This window comes from Hesperophylax consimilis, chromosome 17 (genome assembly GCF_061612785.1).
Source record: "Hesperophylax consimilis isolate HC1 chromosome 17, BYU_Hcon_1.0, whole genome shotgun sequence".
Classification (NCBI taxonomy): Eukaryota; Metazoa; Arthropoda; class Insecta; order Trichoptera; family Limnephilidae; genus Hesperophylax; species Hesperophylax consimilis.
The window spans coordinates 15,192,275-15,215,536 of record NC_142852.1 but is presented as its reverse complement, the minus strand read 5'-3'; the positions used below and the strand labels follow the sequence as shown (position 1 = coordinate 15,215,536).

Below are 23,262 nucleotides of genomic sequence, written 5' to 3'. Positions count from 1 at the left end.
CCCTGTATATAATGTTTCAATATACATATTATAATTGAAAAGAAACTATGTAATAAATATATAACTTTTTTTACAAAGTTTGGTTGGAATTATTAATCAAAGGAAACTAGCCCCTCCAATACTCAAGAAATTATTCCTAAAACTATAAATCAATCTTCATCATGTATGTAAAAAATAAATTCTGAAATAAAAAATTCGAACACAATAACAAACAAGAAGTCAAAAGAGGTTATAATGACGCACAACAAACTTCTTGCTTCTGTATTTTGAGTATTTTGACAGTCACTTAACCAGAGATCATATTTAATCTTCGGTGTGGCCGTACCAAAAAATAATGCCGTGCGTTTTTCCACGTAATTTCGAGGAATATTCTGCTTTTTAGACTGGCCACACTAGTAACTGTTACTTTTGCATAAAGGCACTTGAAACAGCGCGCGGTCCGATTTAACATCCTTGTTACTTTAACTGACAGTTAAATTTTTAACATAGCTCACGATTTAGCATTCTGTTGAAACAGACGGCCCTAAGCAATTTTCTGTTGTTACTGGGAATCAAAAAGCTCCTGGTGTCTTTTCTAAGCAATTTCCTGTTGTTATTGGGAATTAAAAAGCTCCTGTCATCTTTTCTGACCGATTCCCTGTCGACACTGGGAATTAAAAAGCTCCTGGAATCTTTTCTAAGCAATTTCCTGTTGTTACTGGGAATTAAAAGCAATTAGAATTATTTATAACCATATCCCTATTCCTATTGGGGATTAGAAAGCTGTCGGGATCTATTTCCAGATAATTCCAATGTTAGTTGTTAACTAACTCCTTGCTCCATTTACATTCATACACCGTCTCATACCTAAATATATATATTGTGATCCTTGACATAGCCCGACTCAAGTATTAGATTCACCTATTGCGGCCATAATACATTTGTATCTGTCTAATATATATGTTCACTTATTTCCTTTGTTGCCCAAAGGCTTTTGGCTGCTAGCCGCTAGCGCCTGACAGTATTCACGACGACCTAATGTAGGCTACTTCCTCCCCCCGACCTCCCACCCCACCGGGTGGAAATCTAGGGGAGAAACATATGATATCGATTTTACGAAGCCTTCCCTTACTCAACCGTTATGGTACACAGTACGTCTACAACCAACGTCGCGTCTAATGCTCTTGCAAAAATTACGCTAAAAATCTTTTAAAATACGCTTAAAAGACTTCAAATATAACTAAAATACACTAGAACCTTTGATAAAGATAACGCATTAAAATAATCAAGATTTTTAAGCGCTTTCCATCGAAATTACAGCGATTTTCTCGGATTTGCGCTGAGATACCCATTGTTGAGTCGATATAGTATAAAATATTTCGGTTTAAACGTCGCATTTTGTATTTTGAAGGCGTTTTTTCGTGCAGTGAAATAAACGCAAGTTTTAGATGTAGACAAAAAATACACGGAGTCTTCTCTTGAAGACATTCCGAGTGTAATTTTCGTAAGAATTACACACTAGTTTAAATACAAAATTACGCATTGTGAAAGAAGAAAAATTATCTTCATTGATTACGTATTTGTTCTGCGTATAAAAAACCTATAAAAAACATCGTAAAAGCATTTGTTTTTGATCGTAGACCACTGCCCTTCAAGGCACCTCTAAATTAAAAACAATATAAACATGTTGACTTTAACAGCTGATTAAAACAGTTTAATCAATGTTTTAAACAATCCAACACTGACAATTTAACAAATGTACATTTTTATGTGAATTTCGTAAATAAAATATTACGAATGTGACGTAATACGAGAGACATTGCAGTTTCTGTGTCAGCGTAATTGCATTTCCTTGAGTTTGGCTGCGACCGTGTCGCCATCTTGCGGAAGAAATATTAATTTTGTTTTTCATTTATCACCGGTGACGTTCTGAGATTTGTTTTTTGGACTATCTCAAGCGTTTTTTCTTGACGGGTGTTTGGGGTAAAGTTGGTTACAACGGCGGTAGAATCTGTGGTGATTTTACAGTGTCCAATGTACCCAGAGGCGGGGTGGCCACAGAGGGTTAATATTCGGACTAAGTGTGTGGAACGATTGCTTCGACAGGACGTTTGCTACCAGTTTGGACTTCCCGTGTCTTTAGACATCTCCGCTAGATGTCGCTTCCGAGGGAATGGAGTTTTACGCAGGTAAATAAATAAAAAAAAATTAAAATGAACAGTTAAGTCGCTTCCTCATTGCTGGAAATCGTGATTGACCTTATAAACAATCCTCCTCCACTTCTCACGGTCCTGCGTCACACAGAGAGTCAACAGACACCTATGTTACTCCATCAGTCGCTTCTACTGCCTTAGACGGTAAATATACAGAAAATATGGACAACTTTTAATAGAAAAAAACTGCATCAATTAGATAACAGTGAGAAGTAAATATTTCAGTTTTCGGTAAAGGAAAATAATATAACAAATTATTATACCTAAGCAATACCACCAATCGATAATAAAACAAATTATTTTAAGCAACCCGACAATCTGATTTATTTTATCTACCCTCGTGTATAACAAACATTCGAAAAAATTCCCCAATTCCTCGTATATATGCACAATATAATACAAAATTTTGCAGCATTGACATTTTTGGTAATAACCTAAAGAAATATCGATATGAAGTAATGCGACGATCGATTATAAATATGAGAGTATGGAATGTATCGGGAGCATCTCCTATCCTCTTCCCATTTTCCTCTTCCTCTCCCCTTCCTTTAACACCAAATTAATTTTAAGATATTAAAACTTCATTTCTAATGAACTTTAACATAAGAAACTTCTGTGGCTTGACTTCAGTTATCTTGTATATTATATAAAAGCTGTTTGTTTCTTACAAAATAAATAATTAGTCGCCTGAAATATCCATTCAAATTGAAAATATCTCCCGAGTAAAAATAAACGCCGCCGACGGGAATTGAACCCGCGCCTTCTGATGTCCGGTCAGGTGCTCTGTACCACTGAGCTACGTCGGCTTATTCCCAACACGCAAAATAATTCAATATGTACTAGTACTTCAATCAACAATTACTACTTATTATATTTTTTCACCTGTAAACAACCTATTTTATTTTTGTAGGAAATGCTTTGTTAGTGATAAATTTCCCCGCTAGATGGCGTCGAGACATATTATATCTACATTTATTGGTGAGATATTTTGACTTGTCAAAAAGATTAGTTTATCATAAAAAAAATAAGGAAAATAATATCTTTTTTGAAGCTATTTCGTAGTAACATTACTCAAAATATGAATATAAATAAATGTAAAACTATTTACTTAGGTTTAAAGCCAATAATTTATTCTATAAATTTGGCACATTTTAGCTAGCGATCGTTCAAAACGTTTTGCAAACTTTTAATTTTTTTTTTATTATAAGACACATTTATTATAAGACACAGTTTCAAATAAAAATAATAAAAGTTAACATGCTTTCCTTTACAAGAGTCAAAAACTCGTGTGTGAAGGGAAAAAATAAAAATTTAAATTATAAAAACATATCAATTGCTTCAAGAAACTGACATTATGGAACTAATGCGGATCTACTGTGTCCAATGTCTTAAATATATATACACTGATCTTTATAATTTCTGTAAAAACCCAAATCGTTCTAGCTAGAGACACAACATATGCGTGTACACAGTGCCCCACTGAAAAACCAGGCTGGCACAAAGACACGTTAACTATGTTGGCCCAAAATAGTTTAATTCCTTGGTGAATTCCATCAACTTGTGCCAAAACCTAAACTCGTTTAAAATAAATGTTAAAAGCTGGGTAAGAAAAAATCTGAAAGTGACAAACAAATTTGTACTACGCCTATGATGCCTAAAATATGCCATTACCGTCTACATTAAAAAACTTTTAAAATTACTTTAGCTTCTATTGAACTGTTTTATTAAATTCGCAGAAACTCTAGTAAAATCACATTCATCTATATCTATAGGTACTATATTTTTTCCTTATTTATAAGAAAATTTGTGTTTTTTTTTGTAACTGTCTTTTATTTTGTATAATTACATATGCATGTATGTATCAAAAAAAATTGCCAATAAAAAAGTATTATCAAGAATATAATATCTTAGACTAGTCAGCATTGGAGTATTTATTAAAAACAATTTAAGAAATGTCTACTTTAGCAATTGATTAAAGCAGCCTAATCAATATTTTAAACAATCCATCATCGACAATTTATCAAATGTACATTTTTATGTGAATTATATAAAAAAAAAATATTACGCATGTCACTTAATACGTGAGATATTGCAGTTTCTGTGATAGCGTAATTCATGTAGTGTGGCTGCGATCCAGCTCGAAGGACCAAGATTTCCAAGTTACAAGAAATTTGAAATAAAAGATGAAACACAGGCAACAACACATAAAATATTAGTCAGTAGTAAAAGGTTGCACAGACAACAAAAAAAAAGATACACGAATTGTTAAAATATATGTAATTACAAAACATTACCTGTTCAAACTGTTTATAACACATTTTACATTAACATTAGCTAACATAGACCAAGTCTTTGTCTAGATGGCTAACTTTGTCTAGATAGTTGACTGAATTCCGGTTTCGAAAATCTGCTGCATTCACTTTATTATTCAAACGAGCCGTAATTAGTCTATATGGCTAACTTTGACAAGATAATTGACAGAATTCCGGTTTCGAAGATCTGCTGCTTTCACTTTATTATTCAAACGAGCCTTACTTTGGCTAGGTGGCTAACTTTTAGCATGCAATATTATGGTTCCTACGTCCTGCCAGAAGAATGTTTAAAAAAATGAATAGTCATTGAGATAATGGTGTAATTTCTTATAAAAGAGATGGTTAATAAATAAGTATTAAAGTAGCTACTTACAAATGAAATATTTTTAGAGCTAATATTGTTTGTGATTTATTAATTGAGATCAAATTAGAAACATAATTAATAAAAAAGCGAGGTCATCGTTACAGTTAGTTACGCGATGTTTCAGAGTTAAAATAATAATAATAAAGCTTGACAGAAAACAACTGCGCACTAGCGTTTTTCAACTGCCAACCGTCGTGTATGTGAAGAACCTACGTAATTGCATTATTTTCTATATATATATATATATATATATCTATCTCGCATTGGATCGCTCACACGCACAACAACGTGTATTATTACAGAATACACTAAAAACGTACAAAAAGCATTGATTATTATATTTAGATGAGACATGACGCGAAAAAATAGGTTCCACTTTTTTTTACCAATAATTGACCTTCAACTGACCTCCAACGCTTACAACGCTCTAACTAAAACGCGCACCGCTTATCGTGTTCTAATATTGGAATACGTTTTGACTACACATTAACTCTTGAAAGGCCAAAATGTCTGTAACCAAGTGGGTCTTACGACACCATGCATTTTTCTATCTTATGTTCTTTTAAACTATAAAAATCCCAATTAATCAGTCAATTATTTAACTTTTGCGCAGAAATACGTAAAATACTAACATTATAAGTCAAGTATTTGAGCTAATGTAAGGAGGATAGTAATTTTGGGTACTACCTACTCCCCCACTGGGCTGCGGGATAGTTAAGGCGATGCCATACGTAGTAATGCAAAATCATGTGTTTTTGGTTTGACAATTTGGTAGCCTGGAAATGTTTCAGATGCTTTAATTAAATACTGAGAGTAGAATACATCTTGACCTTTGAAATAATCGAGTATTTTTTATATAAGTCTTTTTATAAGCCCAGAAAAAAATAATGTATGGGCCTATGAAAACTGCTTTTAAGTTCAAAATCTCCTACCTACGAACCCATTTTCGATTATGATTTTATTGTGTAATGTGGCAAATTAAGTTAGTTATAAAATGATCGGAAAAAAATTAAATATTTATGCCTGAACATCCATAAAATAAAATAAAAGGCACTTTTTGGCCATGTTTTTTTCTTGCATAAATCAAAACAGGCTGATGGTGTTAAGCGGGAATTTAAACCTTATCGCCATCAACGTACGTACAATTTAAAATATTACACGACGTAGTGCATCGCCTACGCAATAGCGCCTATGATTGTATCGATCTATGACCACGAGTAGAGGTGTGACCTCTAGAAATGTTTTTTACATTATTTCAATTGCTAATTCAATTGAGAATGAGTCAATCCACCGCAAAGTGATTCACTAGGTCAAACAATTGAACCAGTAAATCAATATACGGCTTCAACTGTGCTAACAGCGACATTGCCAGTGGAACATGCAATCTATCGATAAGGGATACGAATTGAAGGACGAAAATAGACAGTACTGCAAGATTCAATATTTTTATTGTGGAATAACTTTTGTCACATTTTTCTTTTGAGAGTGTTCGAGAAACGAACAAGGGTTAGGATAGCCGTATTTTAAAGGGCTATTCCACACAGATAAAGCATGGATAAAGCCTATGGCTTATGACAGGCGAATGCGAGAACACAATTTGTAAGGTTAATTCACAGTCAGCTTACCGGGTGGCGAACGAAATCTGCATCTCGAGAATCATCTGTTAGCACTGGAACGGTGATCGTTGTACGGTAGCACTCGTTATGTTGAATTGGATTGCGATAGTTGCGATAAAATACGTTTAAGGGATTATTCCGATAAATAACCGGCGATAGTACACACATTGGTTTTACAAGACGAACGTTTCGATGTGATAGTACGGCTCACGGCACTTCGTGATTGTAGCTGACGTGTGTGATTCCAAACCGTACAGTTCAAAATCTGACCGTACTATTGGTCAGCACACGGCCTGTCAAAAGTAAATCGGCGTGACGGAACAGAGAGTAATGTCAATTAATATCACAATATGATGTTTTACTCTATAAGTTGTATATCCACCCTGGACTCAGGGACTTTGTCATCTTTGGGGTGCTGTGTGAGAGGAAGTTCTGCGACGGTAAAGGTATGAGCGTGGGTAGGAATTTGGGGGTCAATGTGTTTATGAGTGACAGACGTATAAATCCATCCATCTCCATGTGATGCAAGGTCGAGAGAGTCCGGCTGGAGAGGTCAAAAGGTCTACCTCAATCAATCTACTATCCCGATCCGGCCCGTAGGCAAATGCACAAGAGTCCCAACTGCTCCCAACCGTCTGGAGCCGGTGAGACTATGGCATCCTCAATTGGGGTATGTTGTGATGCTGAAGGAAGTGCGGAGGGGAAGGAGATGAGGAAGAGGAATGTGGGGGGAGTGCCTGGCTATTCAAATCTAGTCACTAAATACGGATAAAACCATTTTAAGCAATGATGGACTTACAAGAGGGCGATACTGAAATACGGAATAATACAAATAAAGCCGAGATTTGAACCCGCGACCTCCGGATTGCTAGTCTAGAGCCTTACACTTACGTTAAAATACAAACATGTCCGTGGTACTAATAACCTGACAGTATTTTAATATTTCCTACTAACATTATTATAAGAGGTAAATGTTCCTTTGAAATGATGGAACACTTAGCTAGCAGAGAAATCGAATCCATTAAGCCTGACGCATTTGCTAACTCAGCTACTGACCAGTTCATAAAAGGTCTGTAGTTAACTTTTGCCTTTAACGTTTGAGCTTAGTTTACATTTATATGTATTCTTTTAGTAATAATTTCTTTTCTGATTTTTATGGCTTCCTCAAGAATCATTTTGATCGACTGCTTCATCTTTAAATAGGATACAATAAAGTCGCTATCCGCCTCTATCTATTTGTGTGCTTAGTTCTTTTAAACTATGTATATATATTGATATTACTGATATCTAGACATTAAGACAGTAGTTTGGTTTTACAGAGAAAAAAGAAACACGTTTTTCTATTAAAATCGTAGATAAATCGTGTGATATTGCTGATAACCAGGCTTACGACTTATATACGGGTTACTTTCCAAGTCGTGCTAAGCTCGACATTACAACCAAGCCGACCTTAAAATCAACTGATAGTAGGGCAGATAATAATAATAATATTACCAGCTAAATAATTCCTTTAATAGTTTTATCGACTGTCACAGGGTTGCACGAATAGTTACCGATCGATTCTATTCCACTAAAAAGAAGGTCACCTTCTCTATTCAGACCAAATCCATTATCTATTGGCGACCTTATTTCATTCAAATCAGATAAATTTATAGTACAGTCATTCTGTTATTTTCGTTTCAACTGATAAAATTGGTTTCATTTGAACTAATAAAAAAATAAATTTCTTAAAGCTTACTGGACAGAGCCAATGTTCTTTATTATTTTTTATGTGATAAGAGTCACGGCTGCTCAGAACTAGTGAAACTATGGCATCATTAATTGGGGCATGTTTATTTATTTATTTTTTTTGTAGAGAGACAAACAGCTTTAACAGAGCAAATATAAATATATATGCACAGACATAGGAATTAATAGACGAGAAGATAATGGCGAGGGGTAAAATCAACTGTTGAAGAACGAAGGGGGTTAAGCTGACTGTGATTCGTCAATAAATCAATCTGACAGTAAATAGGCATCTCGCATTATAATATCACCTAATTATTATGTTAATTATTAATAATTTAGTTCTTAAAAGTAAAATCTGCTTTTGAATGAATAGACATTTTTACATGGGAGCGCAAATTACTCGCCACGTTATGAACTAATTTGCGAAGTCCAAATTCGGCAAAGTAAATTTCTTCTGTTTGCAGAGTCGTAGTTAGTTTCAGAGTATTTAGTTAAGACACTTTTACAAATGTTTCATAATTTACTTACCCCAGTAAACAACGATGAGCACACTTGAGAATCGCTACATTGTGATGTGATAGTATATGTTTCTAAAACTGATCCATATAATACGGTGTGAATAAGCTTAAAATAAAGTAAAATAATGCTTACTTATGGAATGTAATACGACAATTGGGTTTATTCTCTTTTTCACATCTATTTTTACAAGTTTTCATATCACAAGTCAACATTTTGCCGTGTTATTTCGTAAAATGAACCGATGATGCCTCGACCATAGTTCGCACAAGAATGATGACGTCACATTCGCCATACGCGAGCCCAGCCGGCTCCAATGGAACCGGTATGGGGAGTGGGGATAATACGCTTTTAATCACTTAGGGCAGGTCTACTAATATTCATATGTCTATGTATATATGTTAATTATAGTCAAGCTAAAAAAGTCTCCTATATTAGAATTGATTGGAGATGGAGTTTTATTGCATAAAAAAATATATATATAAATATATTATAGGTGAGGAGGGGAGGAATAGGAAAGTAGGATGAGGATAGGAGATGCTCTGGATACATTCCATACTATTGTATTAATTTTCGATCGTACGAGTTACTTCTTATCGATATTTGTGAAGTGTATTGCTAAAAATGACTATGTTTTGAAATTTAGTATTATATTGGGCACATATACGTGGAATGGGTGAGTTTTATATGTAGGTAAATGAAATAAATGGGATTGCCGTGTTGATCTTGTTGGAATATGAATATTTATTAAATTGGTTAGCTCTGGTGAGTCGAGGCCATTGTTAAGAATTTTAAATAATAAGATTTAGAGGCTGAAAAGTGACGTAGGGGATGATTAAGGGTTATTTGAAGGTTAGGAAGTCCCTAGGTATATAGATATGTTCACCACACACGGCTAAAGCAATTTAAAAAAATAATAATCGTCAAAGGAAAATATTTTCTTTCAAGGCCTATGTCATATTTTGGGATGCTGTGTGGGTTTTTTTTAAGGAAAGGACGAAGAGGAAGTTCTAGAGAAAGTCTGGTTGGAGAGGTCAAAGTGACTCCCTTAACCGGACGCTCCTGATCCGACCCGCCACGCAGCTGCAGGTGGCCAGATGCCTGCGCCACGTTTATTCATTATAAACGTTGATTTCTAGAATTTATATTTACCGACACATGCATAAGATATTTATGATATTAAAAAATGGTGACCGGATAAATCATCACAATGATAATTCATCACATCTTTAAAAAGTTATATAGTCATAGATAGTGATGAAACAAAAAATTTATTAACTGGGTTAAGTAGGTTAGGTTAGGTTTAATTTTTTTCATCGTTTCTACTGACTTTATATCACTTTTTAAAAGTGTGTTGAGTTATCATGGAACCTTAAAAAACACCACTTTTACAGAATTCTAACTAAAAAATAATATGTCCGAAATAACCAATGATATTTTCTAGATGGGAACTTCAGGCGTCAGTCTGCTGAAACGCAATGTTGCCAGCTATTTTGGTGCACAGTTAAAGAAATATTTTATTAGTACCAACTCGAATACGATATTGTAGAGTCTTTATTTAATGTGTAACGAAAATACCGTGTTTAAAATTACAGTGGTTTTTTTAATTCTACTTAACTCAGATGTTAAGAGATTTTGCTCTCTTTTAAATAAGTCATGTTTTTTTTATAACAGTAGCTTGTGCCTGTTAATCAGTCTCATATATATTTATGTTTTATGAATTCATATTTACATGTCATAGTATGTCCCTCATCTTCTTCGCATTTTTAAAAGTTCATAAAAGCCTTAATTGATGGGAAATTGTATGTTTGTTTGTTTAGCAGGAGGTGGTTGCCATGTCCTGTCCGGTGCAGGACTCGCTCCTGCAGAAAGCCGTGCTTGGGGCAGATGCCACCCCTATCCATCAGGTAACTACCATATTGCATTAAGATAGGTCCTGCTAAAATAGGAATAGAGCACAAGTGGAGGATATTTAATGGAGATGCTGAGGTTATTAAGCCAATCGACGGTATCTTAGTCACTCTGTTCAGCACAGATGTGCCATAGGGAAACTGATGAAATTGACACTCTTCTACGATATGTTATTATGAACATGTCCACGCTAGAATTCTTCAGGCTCCATTTATGGATCATATACGCACATCAGCTGTGACGGCGAATGTGATTTAAAAAGGTCCACGTCTTCTGAGAGAAAGAGAACTCTGGCAGTTTAACAGTTGGGTCCACAGCGTGTCTTGACTTAAGCAGACTTGCTCCTTCCATTTTGTTTCTTATTTTGGTTTGGTTTTCGTTTTCGATTTCATTTTTAGTTTCTGTTTCTGATTCTTCAGTGTCTTCGTTAGTTGGTACTTAACTGATATATTCGTAGTTAATAGTTTTATTTTATCGAAGGAAGCAAACACTTCGTGATGTAACATTATATATAAAATGAAAAAATACACTTTGTAAAACACCACTTTTATTTTGAATTAATATTAACAGCCAACCAGGTTTCGCTTAGCTCAAGCTTCGTCAGGGCTTATTACATCAACTAAAGTTATTTTCATACAGACACATATATATATAGAAGAAAATAAAACAATGAGTGAAAGAGATACAAATAAAATACACGAGTGAAAGAGATAGAAATAAAAGAGCAGACACCTTATTAGTGCTAGATCGAGAAAGGATGTAAACTGATTAGAGGATGGGTAAGAAGGGAGGGGGAAGGGAGGAAACAGTTTTATCAGAGGTTAACGGAATAAATTAAATATTGGACTATCAGTTTAATTGATTTGATTGTTGATTATATTTGATTTATTATTGACGGCTTTTTTAATTTCTAGGGCTTCTAAATTGTTTAACCTAATTCCAATTCCATTTTTATGTAATATTGTGGTCCCAGAGGTTTTAACAAATGAATGGTTAGTTTCTAGTTGATGATTCGCGAATTCTGAAAAAGCATTATTATTTTAACACCTCAGGTGTTCTTTTATTCTCAGGTGTAGTTTTATTTGACAGTACAGTTCATGATAGCTTTTTGTTTGACAAGCCCCCAAAGGGCACACAAACTCCAACGGCTCGGAGGGCTTTGAAGCAGAGAATGGACGGTTATCTCGAGAGTATTTCCTCCCGGGGTAAAAATAATTTCGTTGAATTTAATGTTTCAAAGACCCAATCCTGTCTGATTACGTCTAAAAGGGATCCAAATGATAATCTAGTCTCCTTCAACGGAAGCAATCTTCCGAACAGGCCTTCCATTGATATGCTTGGTGTAACTATAAGTGACCAGCTCAGGTACGGGGGCTCCATCGAAGCCAGAGTAAAGCTGGCCTCTCAGAAGCTGGGCGTACTGTACAGGGCCCGCAGATACTTTAATAGTACACAACTGCTGACCCTGTACAAATCGCAAGTGCGCCCTACTGTCGAATTTGGCAGTTATCTCTGGTCCGGATCCCCTAAATACCTGAAAAAAACCCTTGACTCTGTGCAAAAACGGGCGGTCCGTTTGATAGATTCCCCAATCTTAACAAACGGACTGCAATCTTTAGAGCACAGGCGTCAGGTAGGTATGCTGTCCTTGTTCTATCGGTATTACAATGGAAGATGCTCTGAGGAACTAGCGTCATTGATCCCTTCGGCACCGGTGCGTAGTCGGGATACACGCCAAACGCGCGCCCAACATTTGTACACGGTTGACATTTGTCACATGAGAACGGGTCGCTTCTACAATTCGTTCTTAAGTTCAACAGCTCGGCTGTGGTTCCTCCCTCCTACAACATGGGACTCTTCAAGACCCATGTTCACTCCTTCCTCTCCACAAAAAGACCCTCCACACAGCATCCCCAAAGATGACATAGGCCCTGAGGGAAATTATTTTCTTCAGGGCCTCCTGTGTGGAGTAAATGTAAAAAAAAAAAAAAAAATTTTAGTTTTTTTGGGGGTGACAGTAGGCATCTACTAGTAGGCCAGTGCAATTAGCGATTCGCGATCGAAGTAATTCCGGTAGTCCCAATTTTTTTATATGTTATATAAACTGATCCCCTGATGTAAAATCTGAGTTTCCGACCTTGGCACACCTGTGCTCGCGCCGCCATTTTGAAAAAACTGGCCGAAATCGGGCCAAAATCTAGTTTTTCCCAAATATCTCATTTCCAATGCAAATTTTGGCAAAAAATTTTTAACTAGTATAATAGAACATAAAATAACCTACAACTTTTGTAAAAATAAATTTCTACTATCTCTAATAGGTACCGAGGTAGAAAGTCGTAAATGTGCGCATATTTTTGAAAAAAACAGGTTTTTTGCGCGACTAGGTTTGGTTTTTTATAAATACCTCGTTTCCAGTACAATTTTGTGAAAAATTTATTGTTAATAATTTTGTAGAAAATAAAATTTCGTTAAAGAAATAGGTATATAATTTATATTTTTTTTCTCTATTACGTATCCAAACTCTAATCCACCAAAACCAGGCCAAAAATTGAAACAGAGGTTAGGTGTTTTAAACTTGATTTTATTTTTCTTTAACAATTATTGTTCTAAGAACATATACGTTGACAACAATCGTCATGCCTGTGTCAGACCTAGCTATAAATATAGTAGATAGACTATTTCAGCATATCGGTCGCCATACATTCCCAATGGGAAGACCACTAAAATAGGCCAAGCCACTACATTTGTGCTCGCAGCTTGGTCTGACATGCCCATCAACGTAATCACAACATACATTTAAGATTATTAATACAATTAATTTGATAAGGTACATAAAAAAGATAAAAAAATGGTATTTTCGTAAAATTAACATTTATTGACATTCTTTTCTTTATTAGTTAAGTTATCAGCATAACAAAAAATAAAATTAATGGTAGATCAGTTTAGACAGAAGTACGAGCCCTTGACTATAGTTTCTTACTTCTGGCCCTGAATAGCTTTTTCATCTGTCTTATCACCCAAATTTGTGGCGACTGGGTCGTCATATTCCTCGTCATCGTCATCAACAAAGGTTTCTACAGCATTCTCGCAGGAGTTGCCATTGCAATGAATGCAGAGTAGGGAACATTTCAAACCCGACTTTCTGCAGGTGCACTTTCCAGTGCAACCTTTTTTGCATTGACATGATATGAAGTTCAGCAAGGCCTGAGGTGCAGCTTCCTTCAACATTGTTTCTGGAGTAAGTAACCCAACAGCATCCTTTTTCCACCCCCATTCAGTCGGATCTTTATCGTGACCAAGCCAAGTCTGCACTTGCAAGTATGTTCTTGAAGCGTGTTGCTGGACTTCATCTTTGGTGGGTGGTAGCCTGGATAAATTGAATTTGTTCTTTTTTACTCCTTTGACAAAAATGATGTACCTTAAATTTTCCAAATTTGATTTCTCGTTGCCGCCATACAAAAGTGCAAATAGTTGTTCGGCAGCCAAAGTGATTGTTTCTGTCTTTGCTTTTGGGTCTTGAAATACGCGAAAAAGTTCATTCACTGAGTGGTTATTGAGAAGAATATTACAAAATTTGTGTTTGCCTTGACCGAACGGAGCTCCAGTTGTATCGCAACCACTTATGGCATGAAGGAATAAAATGTTTTCAACTATTTCAATGTGTTTAAAACATTTTTTCGAGTACAACGCGTTAGGTGATTTACCTTTTCCAACTTTTTGGTAATATACGTTGGGAGGTGATAGAGCTGTGAAGAGTACCAGCAGATCAATATCCTGACCAACGATTATTTATTTATTTATTAATTTACGGACAATATGTCCATTAAAACCATAATATTGACACGAATAAAAAAAACATAGATGACAGTGAATGGAGAGTACATGAATGTGAAGGGCAAAGACAATGTAAAATAGAAAATGTTCATATAGAAAATAACTACAAGTCACAGCATCAATAACGATTAAGTTGTGAAAAATTACACATTACGTATCGCTTTTTGAAAGTCATTTAGACTTACACCAAAAAATTCAATGCTCTGACTTGAGTTTACAAGTCTCGACATTCTAGACAAAGAAGAATGGTACCCATAGTTAGTTGAGTGGTGATTGAGGAACAACAATTCATTATTTCGGAGTCTACGGGATGGGGTGTTGAATTGAATGAGTTGTAGCAGTTCAGGTGAGTCGGTTATACTGTTGATTATTTTAAATATGCAAATTAGATCGGAGTCTTTTCTACGTTTTTCTAATGAAGATAAGTTTAAAGTCTGTTCAATTTCCTCATATGAGTAATCGCCTCTTTCAAGTCCTAACCTCCAAGCAATTCGCCGTAGGAAGCGATGTTGGACAGATTCGATGTGACTAATGTGGACAGCATAGAAAGGAGACCAAATGACACTAGCATATTCAAGGTGAGGACGAACCAACGAACAATATAGAGTTTTAAGTGTTCTTATATGTTTAAAGTCTGAGGTAATTCTATGAATGAACCCGAGTAGCTTAAGTGATTTATTTACGATGTTATTTATATGATTTCGAAAAGAGAGATTGCAATCAAGAGTGACCCCAAGGGATGGATGTGACAGTTGATAGACAAGCACCATTTAGTTTATACTCAAACTGAATAGGTTTATTGGCTCTGTAAAAGGACAAAACTTTACATTTATCAACATTGAGTTCCAAGCAGTTTAGTTTGCACCAATCGTTAAATGAATCAATATCAAGTTGAAATAGTAAACAGTCATGAAAGGATTTAATTATCTTAAGGATCTTATTATCATCAGCAAAAAGCCAGAAGCGTGTGTGCGAAAAAACTTTACTTAAGTCGTTAATAAAAAGGTTAAAAAGAAGCGGTGCCAAATGGGCTCCTTGGGGAACACCAGACGTTACATCAATGTTAAAGGATTCAAAGTTATTTATTTTAACTCTTTGTTTTCTGTCACTCAAGTAAGATTGAAAAAATGATAACATAGGGTTTCTAATACCTATAGCATAAAGTTTGGCCATGAGTATTGAGTGATTTACTTTGTCAAAGGCTTTAGAGAAGTCGGTGTAAAGGACATCAGCCTGAGAGTTGTCTTCTAAAGCTTTAACAATGATGTTTGTAAAAGACAGTAAATTAGTTGTTGTAGATTTCGCTGATCTAAATCCATGCTGTTCCTCAATCAGAACATTTTTGAAAATAGGAGTGATTTTCTTTGTAATTATTGACTCAAATATTTTCGGAATATTAGATATAATTGATATTGGTCTGTAATTTCCAATATTTGGTTTGTTCCCAGACTTGAAAATGGGTCGAATATACGAAATTTTCCATAAAGTTCCAGATGATAGTGATAAGTTGTACAACATATAAATTGGGTTAGATAAAGTATATTTACATTCTTTTAGTACGATTTCTGGAATGCCATCAGGTCCGGAAGTTTTTTTATGAGAAAGATTATTTAAGGCTTGGTATACCTCTACAAGTGATATTTGGCAATCATTTAAGTCAATATTTTGGTCATAGTTAAGTGGAGGGATGGTGCACGACGCATCAGAATATACAGAGGAGAAATGTTTAGCAAAAAGGTTGGCGATGTCATGACCATTAGTAGCATGAGTTTCATTAAAATACATACTTGAGGGGAGATCATTATCAGCACGCTTTTGCGCAACAAATTGCCAAAATTGTTTAGGATTTTTGAGTAGTTTTGTCTCTGTATCTTCAACAAAGGATTTATAGCACTTGGCTGATTCGATTTTGGACAATTCCCTTAGCTGAGAGAATTTTTGATAAAAGTTTAAGTTTCCAGTCACTTTAAATAACTTATGGGTTTTCTTTTTTTCAATTATTAATTGTTTAAGTGTCGATCTAAACCAATTAGGAAACTTGGGTTGACAGTATAATCCCTTAGGAATAAACAAATCAATAACACGTGATAAACATTCATTAAATTTATATACAGCGTCATTAATATCAGAATTTAAAAATAGTGTTGACCAGTTAATCTGAGAAAGATAATTGTTAAAATTTGAATAGTCACCATCGAGAAATTTGTAGTGATATGAGACATTTGGTTTCAATGAAGCGAGTTTGAAAAAATTTGAGATGTTAATCGAGAGAGGTGGATGATATCTATCAATTGGTAATAAGGAGATATCAGCTTCACTTACTATGACATTTTGTATACTAGTGAAAATTAAATCCAGGCAAGAACCCAAACAGTTAGTGACAGCATTTACTTGAAACATATTCAAATAGGCAAAACAATTAACAATTTCAATAGCTTGTGAGGAAAGATTACTAGTTAGAGTGTTGACACCTTTATTGTCATTTAGCCACAATATTTTAGGCAAATTATAATCACCACAAATAAACAATGAACCAGCGTTTCTAGATACATGCTCAACTAAAGCAGTATGTGACTTGCAGACTTCTAACAAGGAAGACGGGGGTCTTGATAACTTTAGACATAGCTAATTTCCCCATCTTTTAAGCCATGTGACAAGTGACTTTGCTATCCCCGATTGTGCCACTGCTCGATAATGACTCGATACCCTCACAAATGTTATGCAGATAAATAAATCCAGCAGTCCAACGAAGGATGGAACTGTCTGTGATTCCCCGTCCTTGGGTCAAACCTCCAGATGTTTTCATCGATCTCATCAGAGTTTTTTCGATGGTCATGTCAGACCAAATCCCTGACCAAAATTTTAAATTTTAATACAACAGCTTTTTTTGAAATTTTATGTTCTACATAATTGGTATCTATAAAATTTTCATGAAATTCCACTGGAAACGAGGTATTTATAAAAAACCAAACCTAGTCGCGCAAAAAACTTGTTTTTTCAAAAATATACGCACCTTTACGACTTTCTACCTCGGTACCTATTAGAGATAGAAGAAATTTTATTGAACAAAAGTTGTAGGTTATTTTATTTTCTATTATACTAGTTAAAAAACTTTTGCCAAAATTTGCATTGGAAATGAGATATTTGGGAAAAACTAGATTTTGGCCCGATTTCGGCCAGTTTTTTCAAAATGGCGGCGCGAGCACAGGTGTGCCAAGGTCGGAAACTCAGATTTTACATCAGGGGATCAGTTTATATAACATATAAAAAAATTGGGACTACCGGAATTACTTCGATCGCGACCCCCTTTTTGGCGCTAATTGCACTGGCCTATAGAGCCGGGGATGATCCAGAAGTCATAGGTAGACTGGAGTGAATTCGTTCCAGATGTAATGAGTGTTGTCCATACTGATATTTTTACTTTCTAGAAGCTTACCGCTACAGTCTAAATTTCTGTTTCTATTTCATTACAGTTTTCGTTTCCGTTTCCTAAGCAGGTTGTCCAAAGAAAGATTACCAGGCGGCCGTACCTATCCATAGTAACAATAATAATTGGATGACTTACACAGCGCTGTTTTAGTTTGAATAACTTGCATACATGTTGATGATGCCTGCTTGTGTGTTTAGGCGGTCGCGCTGGACGTGATGTCTAGTTCGCTGCTGTCGGTCCAGTCAGCTCCGGCCATGGAGGTACCGTTGCCCGCCGCGCGCCCTTCCGATCTGCCTCTACCCACCGCCAAGGTAAGGACACAATATTTACAATTAACTAAGAATCCATTATTTTTAAATTTACTTTTAACAAATGATATTTACAACCACTCATTTAACAATTCAACTTTATGATGTTATAAACTTACGTAGAGATGGAAGGATGTCAAATCAAGCAATCCAGTCATTGAGACATTCAGATTTGATCATTAACCACTGAACGGTTTTTTCCAACATTTTGGTCAGTTTGCAAACACCCGCGAGCGTCTGCTGGCCAGAATGTGGCCAATTTGAAAAAATATATTAAAACTGTGTCAGGGTGTTTGTAAAAAAATAGTCTTTCAGCTTTGGTCAGTTTATTTCTCTTACATACAAGGTTCACAGCTTATAGTAAAAAACAGAGTACAGGAAAGTTGTAGCACAAAGTAAAGTCATTTAGAGTTTAAACAATGATCACTAACGTTCTCACTAAACACTTAGCGTAATAACCTCAACAGAGGACCCGTGGTCTCTTAGTTGGGTTGAGGTTCTCCCAACAAGTAATATCACCGAGGGAGCTGTTACTTGAATTCCCAAGGAGGACCCGAAAGGTTCTCTCGACTTGGTACTGGGGAGGGTTTAACTGGGCAATGACCACTAGTATTCTGTCGCTAAGTTTAACCAGGAGACTGGATACTCTGACTACATATAGGCCTGCACGATGTTATACACCCTTTGGGGCAGGGTAGTGCCGGCCGATGACGGAGGGGTGGGGGTAGCTCGGCCAATGGGGTGTCTTCCTGTACGGGTGGTGAGCTGAAATTTGCCGAGCGAGACGGCGCTATGCGTGTGAGGGAGAAAGTATTCGGATCCGTGCATCGCCCAAATACCGCGCGCTACAAAACATTTTTAGGAATTATTTTAAAACTCGCGTTTTCGCAACTTCGTTTATAAAGATAACTTAGAAGTTTCACAGTTTATCAATGGATGTCTCACAGCTCTAGTATAAAGCCTTTGACAAAGTTAAACACTCATCCTTATGGCCAAACTACATGGCATCGGTATAAGAAATCCATTATTATCCTTTTTGAATACTTACTTGAGAGAAAGGAAACAAAGTTAAAATAAATAACTTTGTATCTGTTCATATTGATGTAACGTCTGGCGTACCCCAAGGAACTCATCTTGCTCCTATTCTTTTTAAATTATTTATTATTGATATAATTGGTGTTTTTTCTCACATGCGTTTTTGAGTTTTCGCATATTTAATTATTTTCGCATCATTCTCAAAATAATTAAATCTTACCAAAATTATTTTCTTTTTCAATTAGATATTAAATCATTTAATGATCGGTGTAAAATCAACTGCTTGAAACTAAATGTTGACAAATGCAAATTTTGTCATTTTATCAAGCGAAGAACTTTTTATACTTGTTACTTTATACTTTTCTTTGAGTTGTTGTAGTTTTACATTTTATACTTGTTACTTTATACTTTTCTTTGAGTTGTTGTACTTTTACATTTTATACTTGTTACTTTTCTTTGAGTTGTTGTACTTTTACATTTTATACTTGTTACTTTATACCTTTCTTTGCGTTGTTGAACTCTTAAATTTTATGCGTTAATACTTTTGTTTGAGTTTTTGTACTTTCACTATTCTTACCTTTGTTGATGGCACACATTGTGCCGTATATATGAAAAAATAGAATAAAATAAATAATTTTTGTTCTTCAATATCATTAATAATGTGGTTAGGTTAGGTTTATAATTATCATTAATAATGTGGTTAATAAATCTCTTAAGTTACTTGTCTTCATCAATAGAATTACCTCTGACTTCTATGCTTGTTTAATTTTATAACAAAGTCCTGGACTTTGATATAAAAATACCGAATTAATTGTAAGGATTATTTCTGGAAATGCAAGGTATCAATTATTTTTACCCATAAACATTTTTCAGAAAGATGTCAGCGCGTTCTGTTTTGCATTGCCTTTAACGATCTTCCAATCACCTTCTTTGTGTTTGTGTTAAGATGTATAAGTGCAAGCGAGATGCTTGCAAGATTCTATAAAAGGCGATGCATACAAGTAGTGCGTCTCAAGTTTTTGTTACAAGCAGCTCCCCAATAAATACCAGTACTTGATTACGTATATGCTTTACTGTGTACTACCCGACACGCTACAATAAAGGCACGACAAGTTCGTACATTGCAGTATTCTTGTATTGCAGCCCCTGTATCTCCAGAGTCCGCCCGATACCAACGCTGAAGAGGACGATAACCTGCTGACTATCTCCAGTTTGACAGGGCGGCCGCTGCTAGGAAGAAAAACCCTAAGAAGGCCTGTCGCTAGTCCCAGGTAACACTAATTGTGAATGTCAAGAAAAAAATAACAAGAACAAATTATTAAATGCAATAATTAGTCACCTGAAATATCCATACTCTCTTTGCCAATCTATCATTGAGTATGGAATAATCGCATGGGGAGGTGCAACACTATCAGCCATAGATTCATTATCGAAGGCACAAAAATTAATTATGAAAGTTATTCTTAAAGTTCCGTTAATAACAAGTACTGCAGATATATTCGACAAATTTACACAAAAACTATCTTATCTCATCTGTTTAAAAATAAAACACTTCAATTTTATGAAAATACCCAAAATATTGTAAACACGAGGCACAAAACCAAAGAACTTATACAAACACAACATTTGGTCAAAGAAATTTCAAATACATTGCGTCTAAAATATACAATAACCTACCTGAAAAAACAAGAAAATCGAATAATATTAACAAATACAAAATCCTGATCAAACAATGGATCATCGAAAAGGTCGTGCAATAATGAGTCATCTCACCCAATTATAATCCTTTCACTCATTATTGTTACCTACCAACCTGAAAATTTTTGTCAAATATTTTTGCTTGATTGAAAAATGTACTTTATTTTATTGTAAAATATTTGTAAAGTAGTCTGTCTCGACACAGGATTTCCTAGTGAGACAGGCAAAGCCAAAAAAATATATGTAAACCTTTTTATATAGATGCACATAATAAATACAAAATAAATAAAATACAAACTGAAAATATCTTCCGAGTAAAAATAAATACCACCGAAGGGAATTGAACCTGTGCCTTCTGATGTCCGGTCAGGTGCTCTTGACCACTGAGCCACGTCGGCTTATTTCCTGCACGCCAAATAATTCAATATGTACTAGTACTTCAATCAATAATTACTGCTTACATTATTTTTTTCACGTATAAACAACCAACTTTATTTTGAAGGAAAGGCTTTGTTAGTGCTAAATTTACAGACTATATGGCGTCGAGACATATTATATCTACATTTGTTAGTAAAATATTTTTACTTGTCAAATATTATTATTTTTTAATGATAAATGTTTACAGGTGAAAAAATATATAATAAGCAGTAATTGTTGATTGAAGTACTTGTACATATTGAATTATTTGGCGTGTTGGAATAAGCCGACGTAGCTCAGTGGTCCAGAGCATCTGACCGGACATCAATAGGGATTCAATTCCCGTCGGCGGCATTTATTTTTAGTCGCGAGATATTTTCAGTTTGTATGGATATTTCATACGACTAATTATTGCTTATAATAATTTGTTATCCTTTATGCTATGCATAAAAAAACCTTGTCTTATAATCATTAGTTTATCATTAAAAAAAAAAAACAAAAACAAATAGACACGGAGCAATGTAACAGCAAAAAAATTCTCAATTAATAAATTCTAATAGGAATAAGTTTTTGAAAGTTGTACACTTGGGTCAATGTAATATTTAATCATTGAAGAGGAAGATGATACTTAAATGTAAACGAAACATGAAACTGAACATGACACAGAAAATAAAATGTTACGGTAAGAAAAATTGACGTGGGTAATTCTGGTTAATGGATGTCATAGAATAAATAATAACATAAGACATGTCTTGTGGACGCTGAGGTCAGAAGAGATAGACTTGTCCTTGGATGAAATCCGGGTATCATTTCGACAAGTTGGAGACAAAAGTTGGAGAAAAGGGTTCGAGGATGCTTTTAATCACGATGACTGCCTTCTTTTCCAATCGAATATCGACTCTTTCAACGATTGGTGTAAAATTAATTGTTTGAAACTAAATGTCGATAAATGCAAAATTATGTCCTTCTATAGATCAAAAAAACTGATTGTCTTCGAATACAAACTTAATAATATTTGCTTAACAACTGTTACATCTATTAAAGACCTTGGTGTCTCTCTTGATAGCAAGCTTTCTTTTCGGGATCACATAACTGCAATCGTTGATAAATCCCTCAAACTACTTGGTTTCATCACTAGAATCACTTCGGACTTCAAAAACGTAAATACCCTTAGAATTCTTTACTGCTCCTTGGTTCGCCCCCATCTTGAATATGCTTGTGTTATTTGGTCTCCTTTTTATGCTGTCCACATTCGACGCATTGAATCTGTTCAACATCGGTTCTTAAGAGGGATTGCTAGGAGGCTAGGATTAGAAAAAGGCAAATACTAATATTATGATGAAATTGAAGTAACTATAAAGCTCTCTCCTTTGGAAGTCCGTCGGGAAAGAAATGACCTCATTTGCTTCTTCAAAATTATAAATGGTATTATTGATTCACCTACTCTACTGCAACTCATTCCCTTCAATATCCCCTTGCAAAGACTCAGAAATAATGAACTGCTCTTCCTCAACCATCATTAGATAAATTATGGATATTATTCACCATTGTCCAGAATGTGTAGACTGGTCAACTCAAGTCAAAACCTTAACTTTTTTGGGATAAGTCTGAATGATTTTGCCAGTCGCTAAACAAGTGACGGAATATTATAAGTGTCCTGTGGTCCTGACCCACGGCGTATTCTTGACTTGATTCGACTTGTCACTGTATTTTCTTATATTATATCTGCCTTATGTCTTTGCTTTCATGTACCTTTGTCTACTCCTGTATTTTTCATTTTACTGTATTCGTGTTATTATTTTGTAATTTGGACGATGTCCGTTAATAAATAAATAAATAAATAATCTACGATATCAGTCGTACGTTGAACGTCGAAAGCACACATTAAAATAACCGGACCC

The 23,262-nt window shown here is 35.0% G+C and overlaps 1 protein-coding gene and 1 long non-coding RNA gene across 2 annotated transcripts in view; both read left to right on the top strand.

Moving 5' to 3' along the window:
- Nucleotides 1-1,948: 1,948 nt before the first annotated feature.
- Nucleotides 1,949-18,140, top strand: LOC149416079 (uncharacterized). Its single transcript, XR_016303469.1, has 3 exons — nucleotides 1,949-2,168; nucleotides 10,549-10,635; nucleotides 18,101-18,140. It is a non-coding gene; the product is annotated as an uncharacterized LOC149416079 (long non-coding RNA).
- Nucleotides 18,119-23,262, top strand: part of Sln (monocarboxylic acid transporter silnoon) — a 23,383-nt gene continuing 18,239 nt past the window's right edge. Inside the window, exons 1-2 of the mRNA XM_089641869.1 lie at nucleotides 18,119-18,214; nucleotides 20,390-20,517. Of these exons, the coding sequence (XP_089497995.1) occupies nucleotides 18,119-18,214; nucleotides 20,390-20,517 (224 nt within the window). The remainder of the gene's footprint in view (nucleotides 18,215-20,389; nucleotides 20,518-23,262) is intronic.